The following is a 22,767-nucleotide window of genomic DNA, read 5'->3' as shown; positions in this document are numbered from 1 at the left end:
GTGCATGATGAAAAGTCCCAAATTATCAAAATTAATCCAGCGACACTCATTACTGTGTGTCGCACAATCAGATTTTCGGTATGGCACGTAATATACACAAAGTCTATTTTTATTACGTCACTGCAGATTCCATCAGAGCACACGAAAAAGAGGGATGCAAACCCAGAAACCCACTGCATGGTGCGATATCCTATGTACAGGTGTAGCGATCCCGAGTGGACATCGAGCCCAGTGCCAACGTGGCATCACAAACACTGGAGTCTTCGGCCATTATTATTATTTATCGATTTATTATTTATTGATACCTCAAATGCCCCTGGTGCGGGGTTGTGCATGCGAGGTGGGTTGTTACATTTGTGCAAGGTCTTCGGGGGGGGGGGGGGGGGGGGGGGGGTGAATGACTTGAAGTGGCTAAGATCGAATGGTGCGCAGCGTCGGTGGGCATATGATTCCAGTCGTTCGCTGTTCGAATGTAAAATGAATTGAGATGCGCAGTAGTGCGCGCAGGCGGTGGGTATACAGCCTTAGAATTACTGCTGCGGCGCGAAAGGCGATGAGCAGGTATGATAATCGAGCGAGCAAGAGACGAGCGATAGAACTTATAGGATAAGGACAGGTGCGCTATTTTTCTGCGTGACTCAAGACTGGGGGGATTAGCTCTAAGTTTTAGTTCAGTAACGCTAGAATATTGCGAATAACCTGGGAAAACAAATCTAATAGCGCGGTTTTGGATGGACTCAAGAGCTTTTTGTAGGTAAATTTGATTCGGGTCCCAAACTGTGCATGCGTGTTGCATCTTGGGACGAACAAACGTTTGGTAAGTAAGCAATTTTACGTAAGGAGGGGTAAACCTAAGGTTACATTGGGACTTAGCCAAGAACACGGTTAGCTTCGTTTGCTATACTTGCTATATGATGAGACCCGCTGAGATCACGAGTCACTGTGATACCCAGGTGCTTATACGATGACACTGAAGATAATTCGGAGCCAAAAACGACGTGCCAATGTGTTTGGTAGGAAGCTCGGCGGTGGAAGGTCTGCGAATTTTCCTGACAATTAAAGACGTTAACCAGGTTCTACACCTGTTTTGAACCGTTAGTAAACTGTTTTGAAGGTAAATGTTTTCATGGAAGCTGATAGGACGGTAAAGGACACAATTGTCTGCGAAAAGGCGAATAAAGGAGGAGATGTTAGTCATAGGTCATTGATGAAGATTAGATAAAGTAATGGTCCGAGGACTGTGCCTCGAGGAACTTCGGATAGAACAGGTGCTAATGAGGAAGTATGACCATTAGTATAGACAAACTGTTTCCTGGATGTGAGGAAGTCACACAGCCAGTCGAACACAAAGGAGTTAAGATTTAGGTGTGAGAGCTTAAGGAATAGCCATTTGCGCGGCACCTTGTCAAAGGATTTCTCGAAGTCTAGGAACAGGGTTTGTGTATGGGAATATTGTGATCAATGCTTGAGCTGATGTCATGAATAAATAATGCAAGCTGGGTCTCACAGTATAAACCTTCTTGAAAGTAATGTTGCTGTGGGTGAGAAGTCAACAGAGATTATAAAATTTGTTATGTGTAAATAAATGACGTGTTTCATTAATTTTGAGCGCGCACTCGTTAATGAATCGTTAGCTGTTACGTGATGACCTTTGTTTGGAACTGGGATAATCTTGCCCACTTTCTAGTCCTGTGACACCACTCAACAAGCTGCGGTCGGGCCAGCTTGTCGCTGCCACCAGTGCCCGGCATTTCGTCATTTGCTTAAGAAACGCAACAGTTTTAATGCGAAAGCATTATATGCCCCATTATGCTAAAATCCGGTGTCATCGGCACCGTGACCGAGCGATAGTACCAAGAGTCGCCCACGTCGCAAAGAGTAAAAGCACTTCAAAAATGCTAGGGTAGTTCATGGCTTTGATAAGAAAATTGGGTAAATTTCGGTCTGCGTGGGAATCGAACCTGCACTAGCGTCGGGGCGCTTCCCCGACTGTAGTGCGACTACACGGTTCTGGTAGACTAAAGGTGGGCCTAGTGCGTGCGCCATTGCACACGTCACGTCGCCCTAAAGGTGGAGCCTAGCGCATGCGTCATTGAGAACGTGACCGTGCAGCCAATGGGGAGGAGGTGGCGCCACGTCAGGAGTGTATAAACTGAACGTATAAAATGGGGCAATAATGCTTTTTGCATTAATCTCCCATCAATACGTGTCCCACTACTCGTTTGGGACATTAATGCTTTTTGCATTAATGTCTCATTGAACGCCACTGAGCGGTCCTTCGAGTTATGAACTTCTGACGGGCAAGCGAGCGCGTTGCGACGCTTTGCGCCATTTTATTTAGTCTTATCGAGGCGCCGTTAGAACGCAGGCGAGAGCTTGCGCGGACACGGAACGCGCGGAAAAACACATTTCACCAAAGGGATCATAATGCTTTCACATTCCCACACGTAAGCAATCTTATGCGTCGCTGCCGAATTTATGGCTACACCTCTACAGGCGAATGACACAGTGCTTACTACAGCGCTGCAGCTCATGAATGTTAAAAACTGATAGCTATCCATTTGTGTGGTGTGCAGATCCTTTTAAGCATAACGAGTGACTTGTGTATCAAAGATGCTGCTGCGTTGAATTGTTACAATTAGTGCGCAACACCTGCAGCTGCAAGACAGTGTCTATACGGTGCGCCTCTGATTCGCACTGATTCCTATCTGTTCACAAGTGAAGTCGGCGAATTGAACACCGCATATTTGAATGTTGGGCACTCATCATTTACCTTGTGGACACAACTGTCCACGCGAACACATTGCTGGTGTTGCGGCGCGCAGCAGTAGGTGGGCATGTTTTTTTTTTTTTTTTGTTTTTTTTTCAGTGCAGTTGGATAAACCGCGCGAAACGTACAAGCACGCGGTGGGGCCAGCGACCCGTTACGAGAGCCCGTGTCTATCTCTCAAAATGACGCACAGATTGCAGCACAGCTTCGTTGGCTTTGTGTAAGTCTCCTACACCGAGCATGGGTGCACGTTTCGTAATATTTATTCATGGGTCCCAATATATGCCTTGAAACGTATCATACGTTCAGCAGTTGCATGGTGGAAATTCGGCACGTTAAGAATTCTTGCTATTCAACGGCAAATTGTCTTGCTTTGATTTCAGGCATTACTTGCGCGCTTAACGCTTTTTTTTTCTATAGCCCATCTTGATGCTTGTCTACCGGGCCCATTTCTTCGATTTCGTCTCCGCCGAATGGTGAAGTTTTGAAAGACCGGGTTTGTGATCACTGAATCAAGTCACAAGAAAAAATTATAAAATGCAGAACTGTGCTCACAAAAAATATTTAATTAGATAAGCTAACGGAGGCTAACGAGGCATAAATGCAACATTAGCAATTTTATATAACTTATGAACGTAATAACGATACAATACGAAAGTATTTGCTTAAGATCAATATAATAAAGCAAGAGTGAAACAATTTATACATTGTATAAATCGTGAATAGTTAAAATAAAGTTACTACAAATACCACAAGACACGCGTCCCGAAAAAGAACAAAAAGATAAATGAAAAGGCAGTTCTAAAATGTTAATTTTAAATATAGCTTAAAGGAATGCAAACGAGAGGTAATCTTATATGTTTGTAGGAATTAAATTCCAAACTGTTGTACTGTGGAATCTGAGCGTGAACTTTCCATAATTCTATGTGATAATTCAAAACGGAGGTTATTCCATTCATAATATTTCCTCTACTCACGTGTAGCAGAACAGTCAAACTTGATTCCGTTAATAACTATAAATACTACCTATCGAGGGAAACACATGTCGATCTATATATAGCCTCAAGAAATAGGTCATCCAACGCTTGGGTGTTTAAAGCATAACGCTTCTTTTACATTAGGGTCACTGAAAAAACAATCATATATTACTTATGTACGACGCATTATTGAATATGCCTCTTTAATATGAGACTCCGCCCACGTAATACGTGCAGAATAGTTCAGTTTGCTTCACATTATCTAATTATCCTCAATCTACTGGTGAAATTATTGTGAAACTCACCCCCAGCATTTCCTCATAGCTACTCGTCGTATGCTCTCCAATCTGCTTCATAAGATTTATCCTCACAATGAACACCTCCGGTCACGTATAGCCATGCCTCCACATGACATTTTTACGTCTTAAATAATCTTGATAAGGTCACCATATCACACCAAAATACAAGGTTGTATATTCATATCTATTGCTTCCGCAAAGGTGCCGACCTGGAGTAGAGCAACTTGCCCGACGCTTTAGTTACCACAACCGACTGGCAACTGCGCCTGTTACACGATTTTCTCTTAAGCGAGGAAACGGTACCGGGTGGCTTGCCCCTGGGCGTTGCATTCACCAATGCATACGAATTTTTTATTGTGATGACCGATAACGCCGAGTGCAATGCCTGCGGTGTCGAGGAGCCTATAGAACATCTGTGGTACTGCCTGTCCTTTGAAAATGAAAGACTTGACCTCTGCACAGCTCTGAACCAGCTAGACGGAAGACTTTTCTCATTGAACAAGATCATGGGACCATGTGCTCGCATATCAAAGCTGCAAAGACCACAAAGGTGATGCTGCTATTTCAGAGAGTAACCGGACTGAACAAGAGTTTGTAATAGAGAACTGAGAACTGTCAATACGTCTACATCAAAAGTGGACTTTATCTTTTTCCCCAAGCTCTGCAGTGGTTGATGTAGAATTATGATGAAACCTCGAGTCATCTGCTTGGGAAAAAAGATAATCGGGAAGCGATTCGCGACATCTGCGGGCAAAGACCTCAAGATTGGTGCATTTTCACGGACTCAAAACCCGCGCTGCAAATTTTGGTATGCTTCCTGCGCCACACCACATATCAGGTTCTGGCACTGCAGATCACGGAGCTACTTTGATGCGCTCAAGAAAAGCACCACCGTATATTGTTCCAACAGATCCCGGGACACTGTGGGCTCAATGGTAATGAGATGGCCGATGCTGAAGCAAGGCGCGCCCTCTGCAAGGGCCTACGAACTGTAGTGCCATTCCCTAGACCGGACATCACATGCCTCCTGTCGAAATTAATGAGGAGTGCGACGAGAACATACTGGGCCCAGCCAGACGCTCGTCACGTCCGCCTTAAAAAGGCTGGATCCCGATATGCAAAATCCCGTTCTGCGTGGAATTCCACGCCCTCATACATGCCTGATACACAGACTGCGATTAGGCGTCGCTTTCACGAGCAAATACATGCCCATCATTGGACGGACAGACTCCCCGTATTGTTCAGTGTGTGGCGTTGTAGAGACTATAGACCATGTGCTCGTGGTGTGCCCTGAGTATGCGCGAGAAAGACTGACACTGGCAGCTACCTTGAGGCATTTATACAATAGACCACTGTCGGAGGACCTCTTGCTAGGCGCATGGCCACAGAGTTGGCAGACGATAGAGGCAATGCGTGCATTTTCACACTTAGGCGACACGGGCCTGGACACACGCTTGTGATAACATTTATGCAATGTGTCCTTTCACGTCGTTCCTCCCATTATCATCCCCCATTGTGACCCTCTTTCTTCCCCTCTTCCCCTTACCTTACGTATAGTATCATGCCAGATTCTCCATTTTCCGGCTGACCTCTCTACATTTCGCAATCATTACAATACTTCTTCTTTATCTTTTGCCCTAATCTTTCCCTCTTCCGCTTTTCCCTTTTCCCCAGAAGATGACAACCAACCGGGTTCAGTCCTGATTAACCACACTGACATGCCATGCCTTTCATTTATCGTTATCTTTTCCTTCCCCCTAACTGACGGTCCTCAATTTCACACCGCAATGAGAATTGCGGTGCGAAATTGAGGACTGTCAATTTGAGGACCCATTTTAATATAGCGTCAGCAAAATCTTTACTTTTGCTGTAATATATTGGGCCCATAATGCGCATGCGCGAAACACTATGGAGGACTCGTGATTTGTGCTTATACACGCGCTAACGTTTCGGCTTAGCTTTGCGGGTTTTTCTTGGTTAGCGTGGCTCTAACAACATGGCGGCGCCGAGCCTGCCCGCTTCGATCCTAACTCTAACTTTTTGTTTGCTCTTCGTCGCGGCAGCAAAATACAGTCTTGTCTCTCTTAGAGATGATTGGTGATTGTTTTGTCATCATTATCGACATCAGCGGTCTGTTATGACATTGCCTGCCTTACAAAATACGCGGCTGTTGCCGTGAAAGTGCTTTCATTTTTTTTTTATGTTGACCATTTTCGCGGCGATCCTGTGGGCGCTGCCATGCATGATCACGTGGTGGCGCGCCCACTGCTTGCATCAACTGCCTCAGTTGCCTCCGTGTTTACAATGGATTCTATGACGCCGGTGCGGCTCAGAAAACCGCTGTTTCGGAAGATATCGTAGACGTTGACTGAGTGGACGACACGAAGCTTTGGCCCCAGCTTCGGAGTAAATGCAAAAGTGCTTTCGGAGCTGATTAACCTTATGTTCAAAAGGCGCGAGCAGTGTATATGATGCTTGTTATAAAAGCGGGGCTAAATATCTATTCCAAGCTATTCAAACTTTCCGCTCATGAATTGAATCAGGATTAGTGTGTTTTGCTCTTCGTTCTTTATTTTGGAAATATTTTGAAGCAGCGGCTTGTCACGTTTCTGATTCAGTAAAGTTCATCGGTGCCACTACCATATTATTTTCTGCCTAATCGCTCGCGGGTGTGCTCAGTTCCGATAGATTTGTTCTTGCTGCGCAAAACCTTGAAACGTAGCTGTTTTGTAGATTGTAATACCTGGTAGCAAATATATATTACAGCTAGTAACTTGCTTACTCTTATGGACCGTCACAAAACATTCAGCTTCGACCATTCGTGCGCCATCGGTGTAGTTCGTCATTTATTGTGCGTATACAGTGCGCATATATTCAAGTGTGCACCCATTCACTTATTCTTGATACGTCGGCGATAGAGTGGGCGTAAGTTTTCATGCCATTTGGGACAGATGCGTATAGATAACGTGCGCAAAACTTACTATGACAGGAAGCGGCGCTAATCCCTTTGTTATTGTTTAACGAGTGGTACTCACTATTGCCGACGTTTAGGGGATGAAGCCCTTTCTTTGAAGGTTAGCGATACAAGTCTGGCGGATGAGCAAATTTCTGTATCCTAGAGGAAAACCGTACATCATGAAGTACCGGTAACACGTTCGGACAGTTTCAGCAGCGGTCCGGGAACTTCGCCACACAGATTCATTCTATTCCTTAACATGCCAGTCACTGTTTTTTGCAGCCAGCTACTGCGCACGTCTTCAGACCACATGATTCAATCCAGTATTATCGGATAACAGTGCGTTAGCGAAAACTCTGTTGCATTCCCGACAGCTGATCGCACAGAAGCATGGTAGAAGCGGTAATGGTTTCGTAAGCGTGCGCTGCCACTGAGGCCATGTGCGGCGCGCCGCCGAAAGCGCCGTCTCGTTTCTCTAGAACAAACTTTTCCGCGAAATGGGTTAATACCAGACGGGCGCCACCTCATTTGGCATTGGCCTTCCGTTCACCATGCGGAACGCTCTACTAAATGTTTTATCAAGGGCGTGCGTATATAGCGTTGCCGTATAGACGTTTGGCGCGCAACTACGTAAACAGCCCGAGCACTATGCTAAAATGCTTGATGTCTGACGACTGTGCAATTGTAGGTCATTGACTTCCCTATGATTTCAAGGCAGTTTTCTCTTAAAGTTTCAAGGTATACACAACATATAGCGTGTGTCTGTCTACTATTTCTTTTGATTGGCTTTTCCTTTTCCTGTTTTTTTTTGCGATAAAAATTATCTCAAGTAGTGGTGCAGCAGTGTAGGCTCTCCCCCACTAAACCGTTTACATACGTAATCCCGGAAGATCGTGCACCTAACTAAATGAATAAATAAACACAGGGAACACATTTCAGTTAGCGCTATACACGTATTAAGCGGCTAACTTACGGAGGTCGGTAAAAATTAAAAATATAGCCTAAAGCGCCATTAAAGGAAAACACTAAATAAATTTAGACTCATAACGTAACTTAGAAAAAAATTACACCATCTTCCCGTAGGGGAACCCGGAGTAGTATGCGAAGCAGGCATGGGGTCCGACTCAAGTTCCCATTAGTTTTCAGTTCATCGTTTGCGTTAGGTAGAGGTACGTAGCTACCGTTATATTTACAGTGCGTTGCGGGAGGAGAATGAGAGGAGCGGAGCGCGCGCGTGCGTCATTATACCGCGAGCTATAGTGGCGCCCCCCAGCGGAGTATGCAGCGCCTACCATCGCGCATCTAACCTAAGCTGCTTCGCATTATCGCGCGCGGAGCCGCAGGTGTTGCCGTTCGTTGCGCAATCCGGAGAGGACAGGAGTGTCGGAGAGGAGAGGAGATGAGACAAGGAGAGGAGGGGGAGGAGGATGCGCATGCGCAGTAGGGGTGTGGAAGCCGCACGGCGGATGGATGGATGGATGGATGGAGGCAGGGAGGGAGTGACAGACAGACAGACAAAGAACTTTATTGCTGGTCCTAAGGAACCGCTTTAGGGTACTTACCTCCCTTTTCAGGGAGTCCCTGTAGCCGTCGCGGGCCGCACCCACGTCGGTACATAGCCCCGACCATAAGATGCTTCGCATCTAAAAATTCACCGTCCATGCACCCCGTACAGCTTATAAACCGGCGAAGCCGAAATGTGTGGCCCCTGTATGAGCCACACGTGATTCCTCATATCCAATTCCGCATACCCTCATATCCAATGCGGGTATGCGCCACATGTGATTTTATTATCGTTAATTGTGAAGTAACTGACGAGCATGTGGTGTTATTGATGTCATGACCTATCAGTCATCTCAGTCATACATTCGTACCCTTTCATGCCAATTTTGGTATATACCAAGTGAACAAGACGCGAGTTTCCGACGCAGAAAATTGTTGTTCTACGCCTCGTTTTGTCCACGGACGCGATCCTCCGGAACCTAGCGATGTACAGCTTCACTGTAAAATAATCTGGGCTTTTACGTGCCAAAACAAATATTTGATTGTGAGGCATGTCGTATTGGGGGACTCCGCAATAATTTTGATCACCTGTGGTTCTTTAACGAGCACCCACTGTACAGGTCACGGGCGTTCTTCCAGTTCGTCCCCATCGAAATGAGGCCGCTGAGGCCGGGATTTGATACCGCGCCCTCGGGCTTAGCAGCGCAACCAACAAAAGCCACTACGTCACCACGGCGGGTAGCGTATTTTTTCAGAACTCTATTTTCGTTACTTTTGCTGAAATTGGTTCATTATTGGAAGAGAAAATAGTGGTCAGAGTTCCATTTCTGCAAGATAAGTTCTTCTCGGGCAAGTTGGTGTTTACGGTAAACATGATTTCTATCGCAAAAAAACTAAGAAAAAGAAATGCCAATCAAAAGAAAGAGTAGACAGAAAGATTGACGGTACACTCACAACTGTTTATTTCGATGAAAACCATGCGACGTATACATATACAGTCCAAATGTGCAATAATAACAAGGTGCAGTGAAGTGCTGGAGACACCACCGACGGCAGGAATTTAACAATCGCATTTAGACATCATATGATTATGTTACAAATTTCTTGGCGTCCAAATTACACCGGACCTTTCCTGGGCTATACATGTAGCAACCGTGTCTTCTAAAGCGCCTAAGTGCCTCGGTTATCTGCGTAGAACTTGCGTAACGCACCTTCTAATGCACGGAAGTTAGCATATCTAACCTATGTTCCTCCACAACTAGAATTTGCTTCATCCACATGGTCAACATATCAGGAGAACCTTATCAACATGTTGGAAGCTGTTTAGAATAGAGCAGCTAGATTCCTCTCGCGTAAGTACGACCGTCTTTGTAGCATTACCCGAATAAAAACAGACATTTAACTTCAGCATTAGAAACTAGCTGCATGATCGCTTTTTCTGACTTTTTCACGGGTACATTTATATCAGTAAATTTCACCATCCTTCCAATTCAGGCACCTGTGCGAACGTCACAACGCCTTCACAGCATGCTCAGTTTCATGCGCATATATGGTCAAATGAAGGCATTTAACTGACCATCACTGCCTTGCGCTATCGCACTTTCGGACCACAATCTTCCGGACCACATCGCATCCGTGTCAAACCACGAAACTTTTCGTGATAGCTCGAATACGCTGTTTGATAATACTGTAAAATGATGCTGCACTGTAGTTTTTGTAATCTTTGTTTTGTTACCTTTATGATGCTAGATTTTTTTTTTTGTTCTGTTAAAACTCTTTCCCCCCTTACTCAATGCCTTTCAATGGGCCTGTAAGGTATTAGGAATTTAAAAATATATATCAAGAAATTGAGGTTTAATCGCCTAATCATATTCGAAAATACAAAATTATATTGCTATATTTAACCTAAGGGCTTTTATGTTGATTGTAGTTTGTTGCGTATAACCTCGACAGTACTATTACCTTAACTAGCGATAAACATGTGCTGTAAATCTAAACACTAGGCACTAGGCACTAGTCACTAACGGCGCTGCCAATGGCGCGCGCTTGGGTGCAACGTAGAGAACGACGTAACTGACGGCGCAGCCAATGGAGACGTTTAGCGAAACATGGGACGAACGGTTTTTCGTTTCGCCTAGCCATATACAGCTTTCGCTGTAAAAAGTCGTCGGCGCTTCCACTTCGTGAAGAAGGTTAACCAGCGAAGCTGAAACGTGCGGCCCGGTGTTTATCACTGGGCTAATCCCGACGGTACATTAAAGTCTTTCCCAATTATGAGGTCACACACACGTTCGGCTACGAAGGAGAAACGACGTCACTGACGGTATGCCCGCAGTCCACCGTTGTCGCTTGCGTTCGATGTCTTGAGTTTTCTCGGCGGGTGGTTAGCAGCATTCGCCCGCCGGCGAGCCTGCGCGTGGCGCGCAGACTCGCCGCCCGAGAGAAATTAATAAAACAAAATGAACGTTCTTGGCAAGGCAGGATTCGAACCCGGGTACCCACGGTCCGAAGGCGACCGTGATAACCACTGCGCTCTACACCCACGCTTGCAGACCGTGCATTTATGGGAACCATATGCTTGCATGGTACTGACGATTGTAACACAACTTCTTTTGGGAGAGAGAAAGAGAAAATGAGAGCGAGATAGAGAGAAAGAAAGTGAAAGAAGGAGAGAGAGAGATAGACAAAGAAGGAGACAGACAGACAGACAGACAGACAGACAGACAGACAGACAGACAGACAGACAGACAGACAGACAGACAGACAGACAGACAGACAGACAGACAGACAGACAGACAGACAGACAGACAGACAGACAGACAGGACAGACAGACAGACAGACAGACAGACAGACAGACAGACAGACAGACAGACAGACAGACAGACAGACAGACAGACAGACAGACAGACAGACAGACAGACAGACAGACAGACAGACAGACAGACAGACAGACAGACAGACAGACAGACAGACAGACAGACAGACAGACAGACAGACAGACAGACAGACAGACAGACAGACAGACAGACAGACAGACAGACAGACAGACAGACAGACAGACAGACAAGAAACTTTATTTTGTCCTAAGGGACTACTTTGTCGTAGTCGCGGGCCGCACCTGCACCGGGGGCGGAAGACCGTGATCTTCAGCCCTTTCGCAGGCCCTTTGGACAGCCCGAAGCTGGACATGAAGGTCGTCGCTCTTGACTGCTTCTTCCCAGTCTTCTTGCCTGTTAAAAGGCGAGTGGTGCAATGCTGAACATTGCCACAGCATGTGATTAAAGGTGGACCTTTCCTCGCCGCAGTCGGGGCAGCGGGGATCCACACCCGGAGCGTAGTGGCTCAGCCTAGATCGAGACGGAAATGAGCCCGTCTGCAGCATTCTCAACACCGAGGCCTGGGGTCTGCCGAGCTTCGGGTGAGGAGCCGGGAACTGCCTGCGTCCCAGCTGGTAGTGAGCCGTGATGTCGTGAGCGAGAGAGAGAAAACGAAACAGAGAACGAAAGAGATAAATAAAGCGAAAGAAAGAGAGATAGAAAGAAACAGAGATAGAAAGAAAGAGAGAAAGAAAGAAAACCTATAGCTACAACCAAGAGACGCAATCAATCGGGCAGCTTCGCTGTGTCTTGATCTTTGCGCGGCCTAGTACAAGCTTTCGCCTTTTTTTACATCTTGTCTGTGACACCATTACAGCTGGAGATTTTGTATCAGTCTGGCTCCGCTGACCGTGCCCTGAAAAAAAAAAGTCTTGTGCCAAACTTTCCCTTCCTCGTTCTTTGTATCTGCCCTAAACCAACAAATGACGCTTGCTGCCTTTATTAAGTGTTAGCTGAAATCATTTAGCTGAAGGTTTCGTACTAAATACACAAACGTAGCAAGACATTTTTTTCCTGCTGTGTTGCTTGTAGGCAACACTTGCCTATAAATGGCTAACTTCTGCCTACGGCTATAACAATACATTTTGCGCAGTCGAAGATTTTGAACCCGATGTGGGTCGCTAGAAAAACTTCACGGCCTGACGTGGTTGACCGATCTTGTAAACTGGATGGTGACGACCGCGTTGAATGGTACGTCAGGTCGGCGCATCGGCATTGTGAATTGCCTTATTGCCATTGTGAATTGTCTAGCTTGCACATATCGAGTTAAGAGTGAGAACGTAACGCTATAATTTCGCTCATGAATCACTGCGTGCTTAAGACACCAACGTGATTGTGCTCAGGCAAGAGACCTCTCCTGGGGTACGCCACTCCGCGCCGGCGACGTCACGTCACTGCGTTACGTCACAGGCGCACGTGCAGTGACCCTGGTTGGCAAAACACAGCCGCCGCCGGCTTTCTGCGTAGTGAGGTCGCGCAGTGCTTGTGGGCGCCACGTGAATGCGTGTTTTCTTTCTTTTATTTTTTATTGCGATAGCAATTATATAGACGCTTCAACCGGATTTCTTCCGTCGGCGTCGCCGTCGCTGTCGCCGTGAGGTTCCGTATAAAGTCCCAGGGCGATGAAATCGTCGCCGCGCGCCGTATACGCGAGTGAAAGCGCGCGGGGGACGCGTGCTATCACGGAGAGCGAACGCACGGCGGAAAGCAAGCGCGACCGTCGCGCGAAAGATCGTGGGGGTATGGGAGGGAGGGAGGGAGGCGGGGCGACGCTGTGCTGCTTCACCAAATGCTTATCTTGGAACCGGGCGCAAGGGGAACTGGCCACTCAATCTCCCACGCGAAAGCAAGAAAGCGGGAAGGTAGCGTAGGAGGGAGGGGGGGCAGCTTCTCCTCTGCCAACAACTTCTCTGCACATTGCCCGGCGGTGGCGGTCGCACGCACCATCTCTTATCTCCACACGGCTCTGACCTTTGTATGCGCTGTGCATTCGCCGCTCAGTTTCCGTTGAAGCGATAGACCGCACGAACCTTCGCCCGCTGCGGCGGCTGCGCTTGCTGCCAGCGTTTTGACAGTCGTTGTCTGCGGTCGTTAAATGTGATCTATTCATGTTTACTTGTGCGCGCTGACACCATGATTGTTAATTCAGTTAGTAAGCGAATGTGTCCAAGTTTATGCAGCCGATAAAACCACTGTCCCTACTCCGAATAGCTCTCTACTAATTTGCTATCGCAATAGATGCTCTGCCTTTCGGGCGAAACTGCGACATTCTTTTACGTGATCCTCCACGATGCCTTGTCAGCCCGATTAGCAGTATTGTGTGTCGGAAAAATGACCAATATCGACTTTTCCATGGAAGTGCGCGCAATTTTCGTGGTGTGGTAAAATATGCGGCAAAAAACAGCGGCGATATCGGCTCATCTTTGAAATGAACCACATTGTGTGTGTGTGTGTGTGTGTGAGGGTGTGTGAGGGTGTGTGAGGGTGTGTGAGTGTGTGTGTGTGACTGTGAGTGAGTGTGTGTGTGTGTGTGACTGTGTGTGCGTGAGTGTGTTAGTGTGTGTGAGTGTGTGTGTGTTTTCCACGGGGAATGCACAAAAGGCAAACCACTGAAGTTATCGTGTTTCAACACAGACCTTAGGGGTCCTAAGTGAAATGGAAGTTTCTTTTTTTCTTTGTTGTGATGTGTGATGTATTTTTCTTTGTTGTGAACTTTATGCTGTGATGATGCACATAAACATGGAAAAGATGGGTCTTATAAAGTTGAGAGCAGCAAAGGGAGGCAGCAGATACTCCGAAGGCATTAGGCACAGCGAAGTTACCGCGCAACGGATTGTGTGTTTATGTACGCTTTTGCTTTGACTTGCATGACCATGACTAATAATGAAAATTCAGTTATGGTATTTAACATACCTAAGCTGCACAACAGCTTAGGGATAGGAAAGGTAGCGGAAAGCACACTGTAAGGAAAGGCTCCGGATTAATTTTGACCACCTGCGGTAACTTACCCTGCTCCTAAACCAGGATAACAAGTATTTTGGTATTCCTGCCTCATATGAACTTAGGCGCCGCCACTGGGTACGGCTACACTGAACCACCGGCTGACAGTTGTAGAAGTTCATATTGTATATCGTTTACCAGTACAGTGCAAGCGGGACGCAAATTAGCACCTTCACGACAATGCAATAAAAATTTTTGTCCGAAGACCAGTCATTTATAAACGAAGTATCATTTTGGCACCGTGAACATGTGAATCTTCTGTGATAAAATGTTCGCTTTAGAAGGGTCATACATTTTTGTGGCTGTTTGATTTACGGATGAGGCACATTCTTACGAAATCACTGCATGCTGACTTAGGAAACCTTCCACTCAGCAACAACGCTACGTTCTTGTGCCCGTAAAATTGGAACGATTATACTTTCTATGCGTAGTTCGCAAATGATGTCACTTCCAAAACTAGAAATGTACCGGAGTTATGATTGCGGGAGTTTATATACAAGGAGCGCTCTTATGCACAGAGAAGTCCCATGAACGTTTTTTGCCAACCAGCGCCCGCTTCGGAAGTTCGGCAGGTGGGAGGGGCACTCGCGGTTGCGTCCCGCTGTTTCCAAACAGGGAGATGTTTAAGGGCCCCCTTTTTCTAGTAAAAGCTTAAAAAATGTTCCGAAGACAAAGGAATAAGCCTATGGTTCGCCACTTCATATCATCCAAAAGGAAATTCCATGGCTGCTCCGCTTATTGGGGATACTAAGAAATGTTTTATCCTTACAACCAAATTTTCAGGGAGGCTTTAAGAAGGAGCTAGAAGCCTTTGTCAGACAGCACAATTCTTCTACCTCTGGTTTTGATTGAAGCCATCATTTGTTGGCTACCAATAAACGATCTTCTAAGAATCGCAGAGGGAATCAGTGTCGTCGAGCGTCCCAAAACAGACGAACAGAGAGAGAAATGCAAGTTATCAAAGAAAAGGAACATTGAACCAAGACACCACACGAAGATCCCGGAGATTTAACCCTGAAAGTACTTTCCTCTGTGAAAAGGACTTCACGGTTCCAAGTTTCCAATGATAGCTCATACGTTGTGGCAGAAACTGTGAGGCTGCAAGGCATTCTCAAGCCAATTCATTATGGATGACATGGAAGAAACATTGAATCCAGTGCTGTGAGAAACGTACTACCATATTAGCCAACGAGGGTCATAGGCAAAAGCCACGGATGATGTAATGCGCCCCGGATAAGCGCATCACCTGATTGGGCGACGAAGAAGACGAAGAAATCTGATCAAGTAATTAATAATAAACATGACATATAGCCTTAGCTTGTCAATTAGACACTACTATTTTATTCACGGTTTTACCTTTTCGCGCTTCTTTTTCGGAATTCATTAACTGTGCGTACAACCACTCCAGTGGTTCCAACCATGTTCTCAAAGCACATCATCATCATCAGAGACTTCTTTCTCACAAATTTACCATTCAGTTGTTCTTTGGCCATGCTGTTATATTTGAAAACGAGACCACCGACCTACTGCCAAAGCAACCCGTCACACTACCAGAACCCACGGATGCTCTGTGATCCTCTATCGCTGACGACCCTAGATTACATATTTAGCCAGCAAAATCTGCCCTCGTCTCCAAGCACGTGCTTTCACTCGTTTGCTGTGATCATCCCTCATGGCATGACCATAAAGAAGAGGCGATTTTCGCAGAAGCTCGTTTTGGGGTGCCGCACTGACGTCGGACTTCGCGTACAGGAGGAGGCGCCGAAGCGGCCGGAATCAACAAAGCTAACCTAACACTTGTTGCTTTTGTGAGGAGGTTGATGAGCCAGTGCACACACTACGTCAGCAATAGAATCGCCCGGCCATCACCTTTACTCGGCCTCGCCCCACCGCACAAATAGCGGTCAGCACTTGGAATGAAATTGACCTACAAAAAATGGCTATATGGTTCCTGGTGTCGCATGCTCCCTCCTTCTGGGGTTTGGCTTTGGTGCTGTGGTACAGGAAGGGGGATGCTTGATCCGGTAATTTCATGGCCCTCGAGGTTGTCATCATCATAAGCAGCAGCCAATATTTACGTCCACTGCAGAATGAAGACCTCTTCCAGCGATCTCTATTATCCCGGTTTTGCGCTAGCAGTTTCCAACTTGTGCCTGCAAATTTCCTAATTTCATCACTTCACATAATTTTCGGCCATACTCGACTGCGCTTCCCTTCCCTTGGTACCTATTCTGTAACTCCAATGTTCCACCTGTTATCTGCCACACGCATTACATGGCCTGGTTAATTTTTTTCCTCTAAATGTCAGCTAGAATATCAGTTATGGCCGTTTGCTTGCCGATCCACAGCGCCCGCTTCCTGTTTCCTTAAGTTACGCCCAACATTTTCGTTCCATCACTCTTTGTGCGGTCCTTCACTTGTTTTCAAGCTTTTTTTTGTCAACCTCCAAGTTTCTGCCCCATATGTTAGCACCACTTGAACGCAATGATTGTACATTTTTATTTCCATCTACAGTGGCATATTTTCAGTCAGGATTTGGTACTGCCTGACCTATGCACTCCAACCCATCCTTATTCTTCTGCAAATTTCCTTCTAGTGATCAGAATCCCCTGCGAGTAATTAACTTAGATAAACGTACTCCTACACAGACTCTAGAGGCTGAGTGGCGATCATGAATTTTACAGCGAAGCTGTTATTGACTAGGTTCCAGGAGATTGCGTCCGCAGAAAACCGGAAGTGTAGTGTACAACAATTTCAGACACGCCGCGCCGCCTCGTGGAGTGATATGAAAACGCCGGGTTAGCGGCGTTTTCAAACTTTTCAAACTTTTCAAAATAAGTGTGCATTATACCGCGATTTTCGCCAGATGTTACGTTTGCTTTTCTATTACGTGGCCTAGGTCACCCTGGCGACCACGTGAGCGCGTTAGCGATAGTGTGCGCGCCGCGATTGACGTAGCCGTCTTTAATAAAACGCTCTGGTGGTACGGTGATTGGGACTGTGTACGTTCCCCCTGCAACGCCTACGAAAGACGTCGAAACGTTCATGACAGACATGTTCGGTTGGGTGATGCCCAACGACATACGCCCATTCTCATCTTGGGGGCAATATTCACTACAGCAGACCCACCATAGTAATAGTTTCGCTGGCTTTCATCTTCACAGTAGTGGAAGGGTTCTCAATTTTTGTTCCGTTGTCAGGATATGGAACATTATCTTTGACTTCTGCATATTAAACTTCAATCATACTGTTACACTTTCTCGGCTAAGGTCCTCAATCGTTTGTTACGATGCATACCCAGTGCTGCTGAGCAGGACAATGTCATGTGCAAACCGAAGATTAGATATTCGCTGTTGATCCTCATTCCTAAATCTTCCCAGTCTAATAGCTTGAATACTACTTCTAAGCATGCAGCGAATGGCATTGGAGAGACTGCGTCTCCTTGCCGGACCCCTTTCTCGACAGTTAATGTTGTACTTATCTTGTGGAGAATCCAGGTAGCTGTGGAATCTTTGTAGATATTTCCCAAGATATCTACGTATGCCTCATATTCTCTTTGATTACGCAATGCCTCCACGACTGTTGGTTTCTCTACAGAATAAAATACCTTTCATAATGTATGAAAGCCATACAGCGAGGTTGATTGTACTCCACAGGTTTCTCAATTACCTGATTGATGACATGGATGTGACCCATTGTAGAATATCCCTTCCTCAAGCAAGCCAGGCTGATTTCTGAGCCTATTCCCGAGCCTCTTGGGTGACTGAAGTCAAATATTACCCTGATTCTATTGGAAATTATCTTGCTGAATATTTTATCGAATAATGAAAGCAAGCCAATGGGCCGATTATTCTTCAGTTTTTCAACGTTTCCTTTTGTATGGATTGGTATCATGTTGGCATTTTTCTAGCTGTCTGGTACACTTGAAGTCGTGAGGCATTTCGTGTATATCGACTTTTATTCCAGCTTTTCCTGCCGCTTTTCCCTGAATTATGTCTTGCAAGGCCCTTCTAACATCATCCCTAGTTGTAGAATGAGCCTGTGTATTCTGTTCATCACTATTTCCTAGGAAGGTTGCGTGGTTGCTCTAGGTATTGTACAGGGTCAGTATGTAAATTTTCTGCTGATTTTACTATGTCATCGAAATTGCTGATGACATTACCCTGCTTATCTTTCACCGCATGCATCTTGCCCTGCCCTACAGCAAGTTTTCTTGTCACTGATTTCCTCCTGAGGCAATTTTTTACTGCTTCAATTTTTCCAGCTTCTTAATTTCGATTATCGCTAACATTCTTCTTTTTTATCAGCTTGGACGGTTCAATGAAGTATATCTGACCTTCTGAGTTGGACACTTTCATGCTTTGTCGTTTCTCTATTCGGTAATTGGTTACTTGGGGGAGCTAGCTTTCCTACTGGTTGCCTGGGTGCTTAACCTCCCACTTCAATTGCTGCTTCTCGAGGTAACTTCTGGGTAAATAAATGTGCCTGCATCCCTATTTCACGTTGTGGCCCAACTCATCTTCGACGAGCAGCTCTAGAGCTTACAGCAGGAGGAGGTCGCTGCGCGCTAATCAAGCCTAGCCCGCAGGACCTCAGTGCGGACATGTTCATGCAGCGTGATCCCAGCTAAAGGGTGGTCTGGAAACTGCCTAGGTCAACTTCTGTGTGTAACCTATTTTGGAAGAGAATGCTTATAGAATGGCCCGAGCAGGTAATTTCACCCAACAATACCATACCGCAAAGTCCTCCAAGAAGTCCCTGAAAAGGGGCTTGCATAGAAGAATTTACATCCTGAGAGAGTTAGGCCTGCGGAAAAAACTTAATCTAAGTGTCCAGAGGCCTTCATGAAAGCTGAGGAGCCCTGTGAACTAAAACAAAATTATTTGGACTTACCTGAGGCACTGAGGAAATATTCTGAAATGACAGTTAGGATTTTAGATTACTGCTAAAGAAAGTATGACCGTGAAACCAAGTTACATTTTTTCTTGCGTACGCTGTATTGTCTGGTAAAAAACATTAGAATGGCCGCTTGTTCTTGTTAGTGTTGGTTTTATTGCGATAGCAATTATATGGACACTCCAAGCGGATTTCTGCCGTTGATGTCGTCGTCGCCGTTGCCGTGAGGTTCCGTGTAAAGTCCAACGGCGACGAAATCGTCGCCGTGCGCCGTATGCTGTATGTGCGAGTGAAAGCGCGCGAGGGACGCGAACGCCGGCAAAACACCGATGGCGTCGACAACAATTCTGCGCGTTGCTGGTGCTGCTACAAGTCCAAGTTTATACAGCTGATAAAACTAATATCCTAACTCCATATAGCTCTCTACTAATTTGCTATCGCAATTGATGCTTCACCTTTCGGGTGAAACTGCGACATTTTTTTGTGTGTGCTCTTGTGCATTGGTGCGTTGTTTGTGTGCGGACAGTAATATAGAACATTCACGCATTTAAGTTATGCTGAATAGAGTGTCATCTCAGTCGCAATCCGTTGATAAGACGAAATTTTAACGAGCACCTCGCTTCAAACTGGTCCTCTTGCAAGCTACGTTGTTCCCTTAGTATCACGGGAGCTATAAAGCTTCAGAAATTTATTTACGTTTTTAATGAGATAGCGTTTAGGGTCCCGTGTCGCAGAAAATCCGGCGTCGGCAACCGGCGTGTGATCGCGGGTGGTGGAGAAAATCATCCAACCACATCGACCGCGCAGGCACTCCCCGTGGTGCAAGGTTTTGGTGAACAAAAATAGAATTTCTCACAGTGAAATCCGTCAGAAAAATGGTAAAGTACGACTTTACCATTCGGCGTCGGATTCGCCGTCGGATTGCTTACCAATCGGCGTCGGATTGTAATTTGAATGTACGAGAAAACCTCATTCCGCTACGAGGAAACTCAAACACAAACTCCTTTTCCAGCATATCTGCCAGACCTGCGCGCGACGGGGCAATAGCAAACAATTAATAAAATATAAGAAAAGGTGCTAGGGCATTCACATTATAATATAAGACTCTCCAGGCCACAGGCAGCAACGCTCCGAATGTTGCATAGCAGTTCTTATCCTAGTCTATCCACTCTCAGCTCTTACACGGACACTTTTGAACCGGAATGCCCCGATTGTGGCGAACGTAGCAATTTAGAGCACATACTCTGGCGGTGTCCTTCATTACGTGGCCCTCAACGCATCACCGAGGAAGAGTGGAGCTCCGAGCTAGGGAGCCCCGATCTACTGCACCAGCTAAGGGCCGTCCAGAGGGCCCACGACGCGGCGGTGAGGCTCGGCCTCCCCATCCCCACGTGGGAGTGGCCCACTGCGCTGCCGCCCTGAAGGGCGGTGGTGCTCCTCAGGACCTTTAATAAAGTTCATTGTCTGTCTGTCTGTCTGACTACTTATATTGCCCCTGGAATAACGTCTTTCAGCAATGCAATTCAGTTTAAAAGTGAAGCCGACTTTAAGGGGATCGGTGTAAGCTTAGTCTTAATAAGCTGGCTTTCCCACGTTCAGATTTGCAGTGAATGAAGCCTACTTGCCGTATGCGAACGATGCGATGTGAACGTGTCCCGATAACGCTATCCCATTCTACACGATAAAGGCGAAGCTTAAGCGTCCTCCAATTTTTTTTTTGGTCGCCCGCAGCTTTGGACTATTTTGCGTGCCTCCCCGGCTCACGGGACTTGGAGAGTGCAGGGTCTCAGAAGCTTATTTTAGGCTATGAAAAGGCTTATGCATTGTTCCTGACAAACCCCGTATACTTCACACTTGCACATGAAAATATTAAGTCGTAGTATTTGCTTCCGGGTAGAGTGAATCAACTTTGCTTAAATTATTTGGGCTAGCATTTGTCAAGTCGCCGTGGTGCTGCAGTCACATGCAGCGGTGTTTTTTGCTTGTTGCCCTGGCGGCGTTTTTTTTTCTTTTTTTGCTAAGAAAGAGTAATTTAACATACATTCTTGTCTTAGTGAGATTTCTCGTATGACTGACTTTCCAGCTAGCCTAAACGTGTATATCCATTTAGATCCACAACATTTGTCAGATGTGGGGAGCTTGACGTGCATAAAAGCAGTCATTAGAATTGCTTGTAGTTCAAACCAATAGTGTAGCCCAGTGGTTGTGGCATTCTGCTTCTTGAGCGCAAGATGGTGGTTTGAATGCGCGGGTGTTTGGATAGCATTCAGAATGCTCGTGTATTCTGTGCCTCGGGGTGCAAGTTAAAGAACCCCGGCTGGTAAAATTTAATCCGATGACAATCACCCTATTGTTCTTTTCTTACCTCCTACGTCTGCACTTCTCACTTCTTCTTAACAAGCTCACCGTATGGAGTCATTCTTGAATTCTGTGCGGCATACTTGCTTTATTATATTAGGTTCAGTACTTATGCTGTTTGTTGCTTAACTTTACAAGACAATTCGCGAGCGTATTACTTACAGCTTTGTGCGTATCCGACAGCATGGGTGAGGCTTGGAGCGTCATCGTGGAATAGCTCTGCATGTCACAGCACATGGACAAGTGTGTTTTGCAAAATTAATACAAAAGCGAAGCAGTTTTTCTCCGCAGCATCGCACACGCTGCCACACACTTCACAGAGCCATTCACTAAAGTCATCGCAAGTGATCTGCGTAATGTAACGACACAAAAAACAAGGCACGCGGTGCATTGCGTTCTGACTTGTATAGGACGGTCTGGTCAACAACGCCTCTTGGGTGACGTGGAACAAACTAGAAGAGCGCGTGTCTCTGCACAACGTAAACTTGTCCATTCAACGCGCTGCAGATCGGGGATGATGTCAGACCTTGTCCCACGGTGCGCGACAAAGCAGTCGCTTCCACGTGGAAGGCGATGGGTGATGCAGTGAGACTGCGAGATGACCACGACTGCGTGTTGGGCTGGGTCAAGTGGTGCTCTTGATGATCCAGTCCTTGAACCGCGATATCCGGGTGCAGACGCCAGGCAGGTTGGGCTCGGCGCATCCAATACCCCACGATATGATGCCTGCCAGAAACCATCGACCATCCTTGGCTTGTATCTGGAGTGGACCTCCGGAGTCTCCCTGAAAACCGACCGGAAGAGGACAATGTAGTCACGAGTAGCAGAAGGTCGTTCATTATATCAGAGTTTAATGCTATACAATTACTAAAGGTACCTCTGACGCTGCAGTGATTTCACTCGGAATCAAGGATATCGCACAAATATTTGCTTCTTTATGATTTGGGACTGCTTCGTTCTATTCTTCTTTGAGGCTAAAATGCGTTGTGTACTTACGTCGCAATGTTTTTTTTCTTTTGGAGCATCGAAGTCTTTTGCACTCATAACTGTCCTTGTCGTGCAGTTTCCAGCTTTAATGAATAAATAACCACACTGAGCGTCGCTGAGTGTCGCTATATCTAGATGACATCT

General features: G+C 46.2%; 1 protein-coding gene across 1 annotated transcript in view; it reads right to left on the bottom strand.

Annotated features, from left to right (window-relative positions):
* Window positions 1-21,713: 21,713 nt before the first annotated feature.
* Window positions 21,714-22,767, bottom strand: part of LOC119455391 (serine proteinase stubble) — a 111,260-nt gene continuing 110,206 nt past the window's right edge. Inside the window, exon 8 of the mRNA XM_049668735.1 lies at window positions 21,714-22,416. Coding sequence (XP_049524692.1) covers window positions 22,262-22,416 — 155 coding nt within the window. The 3' untranslated portion in view covers window positions 21,714-22,261. The remainder of the gene's footprint in view (window positions 22,417-22,767) is intronic.

Source organism: Dermacentor silvarum, chromosome 6 (assembly GCF_013339745.2).
Source record: "Dermacentor silvarum isolate Dsil-2018 chromosome 6, BIME_Dsil_1.4, whole genome shotgun sequence".
Lineage (NCBI taxonomy): Eukaryota > Metazoa > Arthropoda > Arachnida > Ixodida > Ixodidae > Dermacentor > Dermacentor silvarum.
Note: the sequence above shows the minus strand (reverse complement) of the source record. Positions and strands in the feature narration are given on the sequence as shown.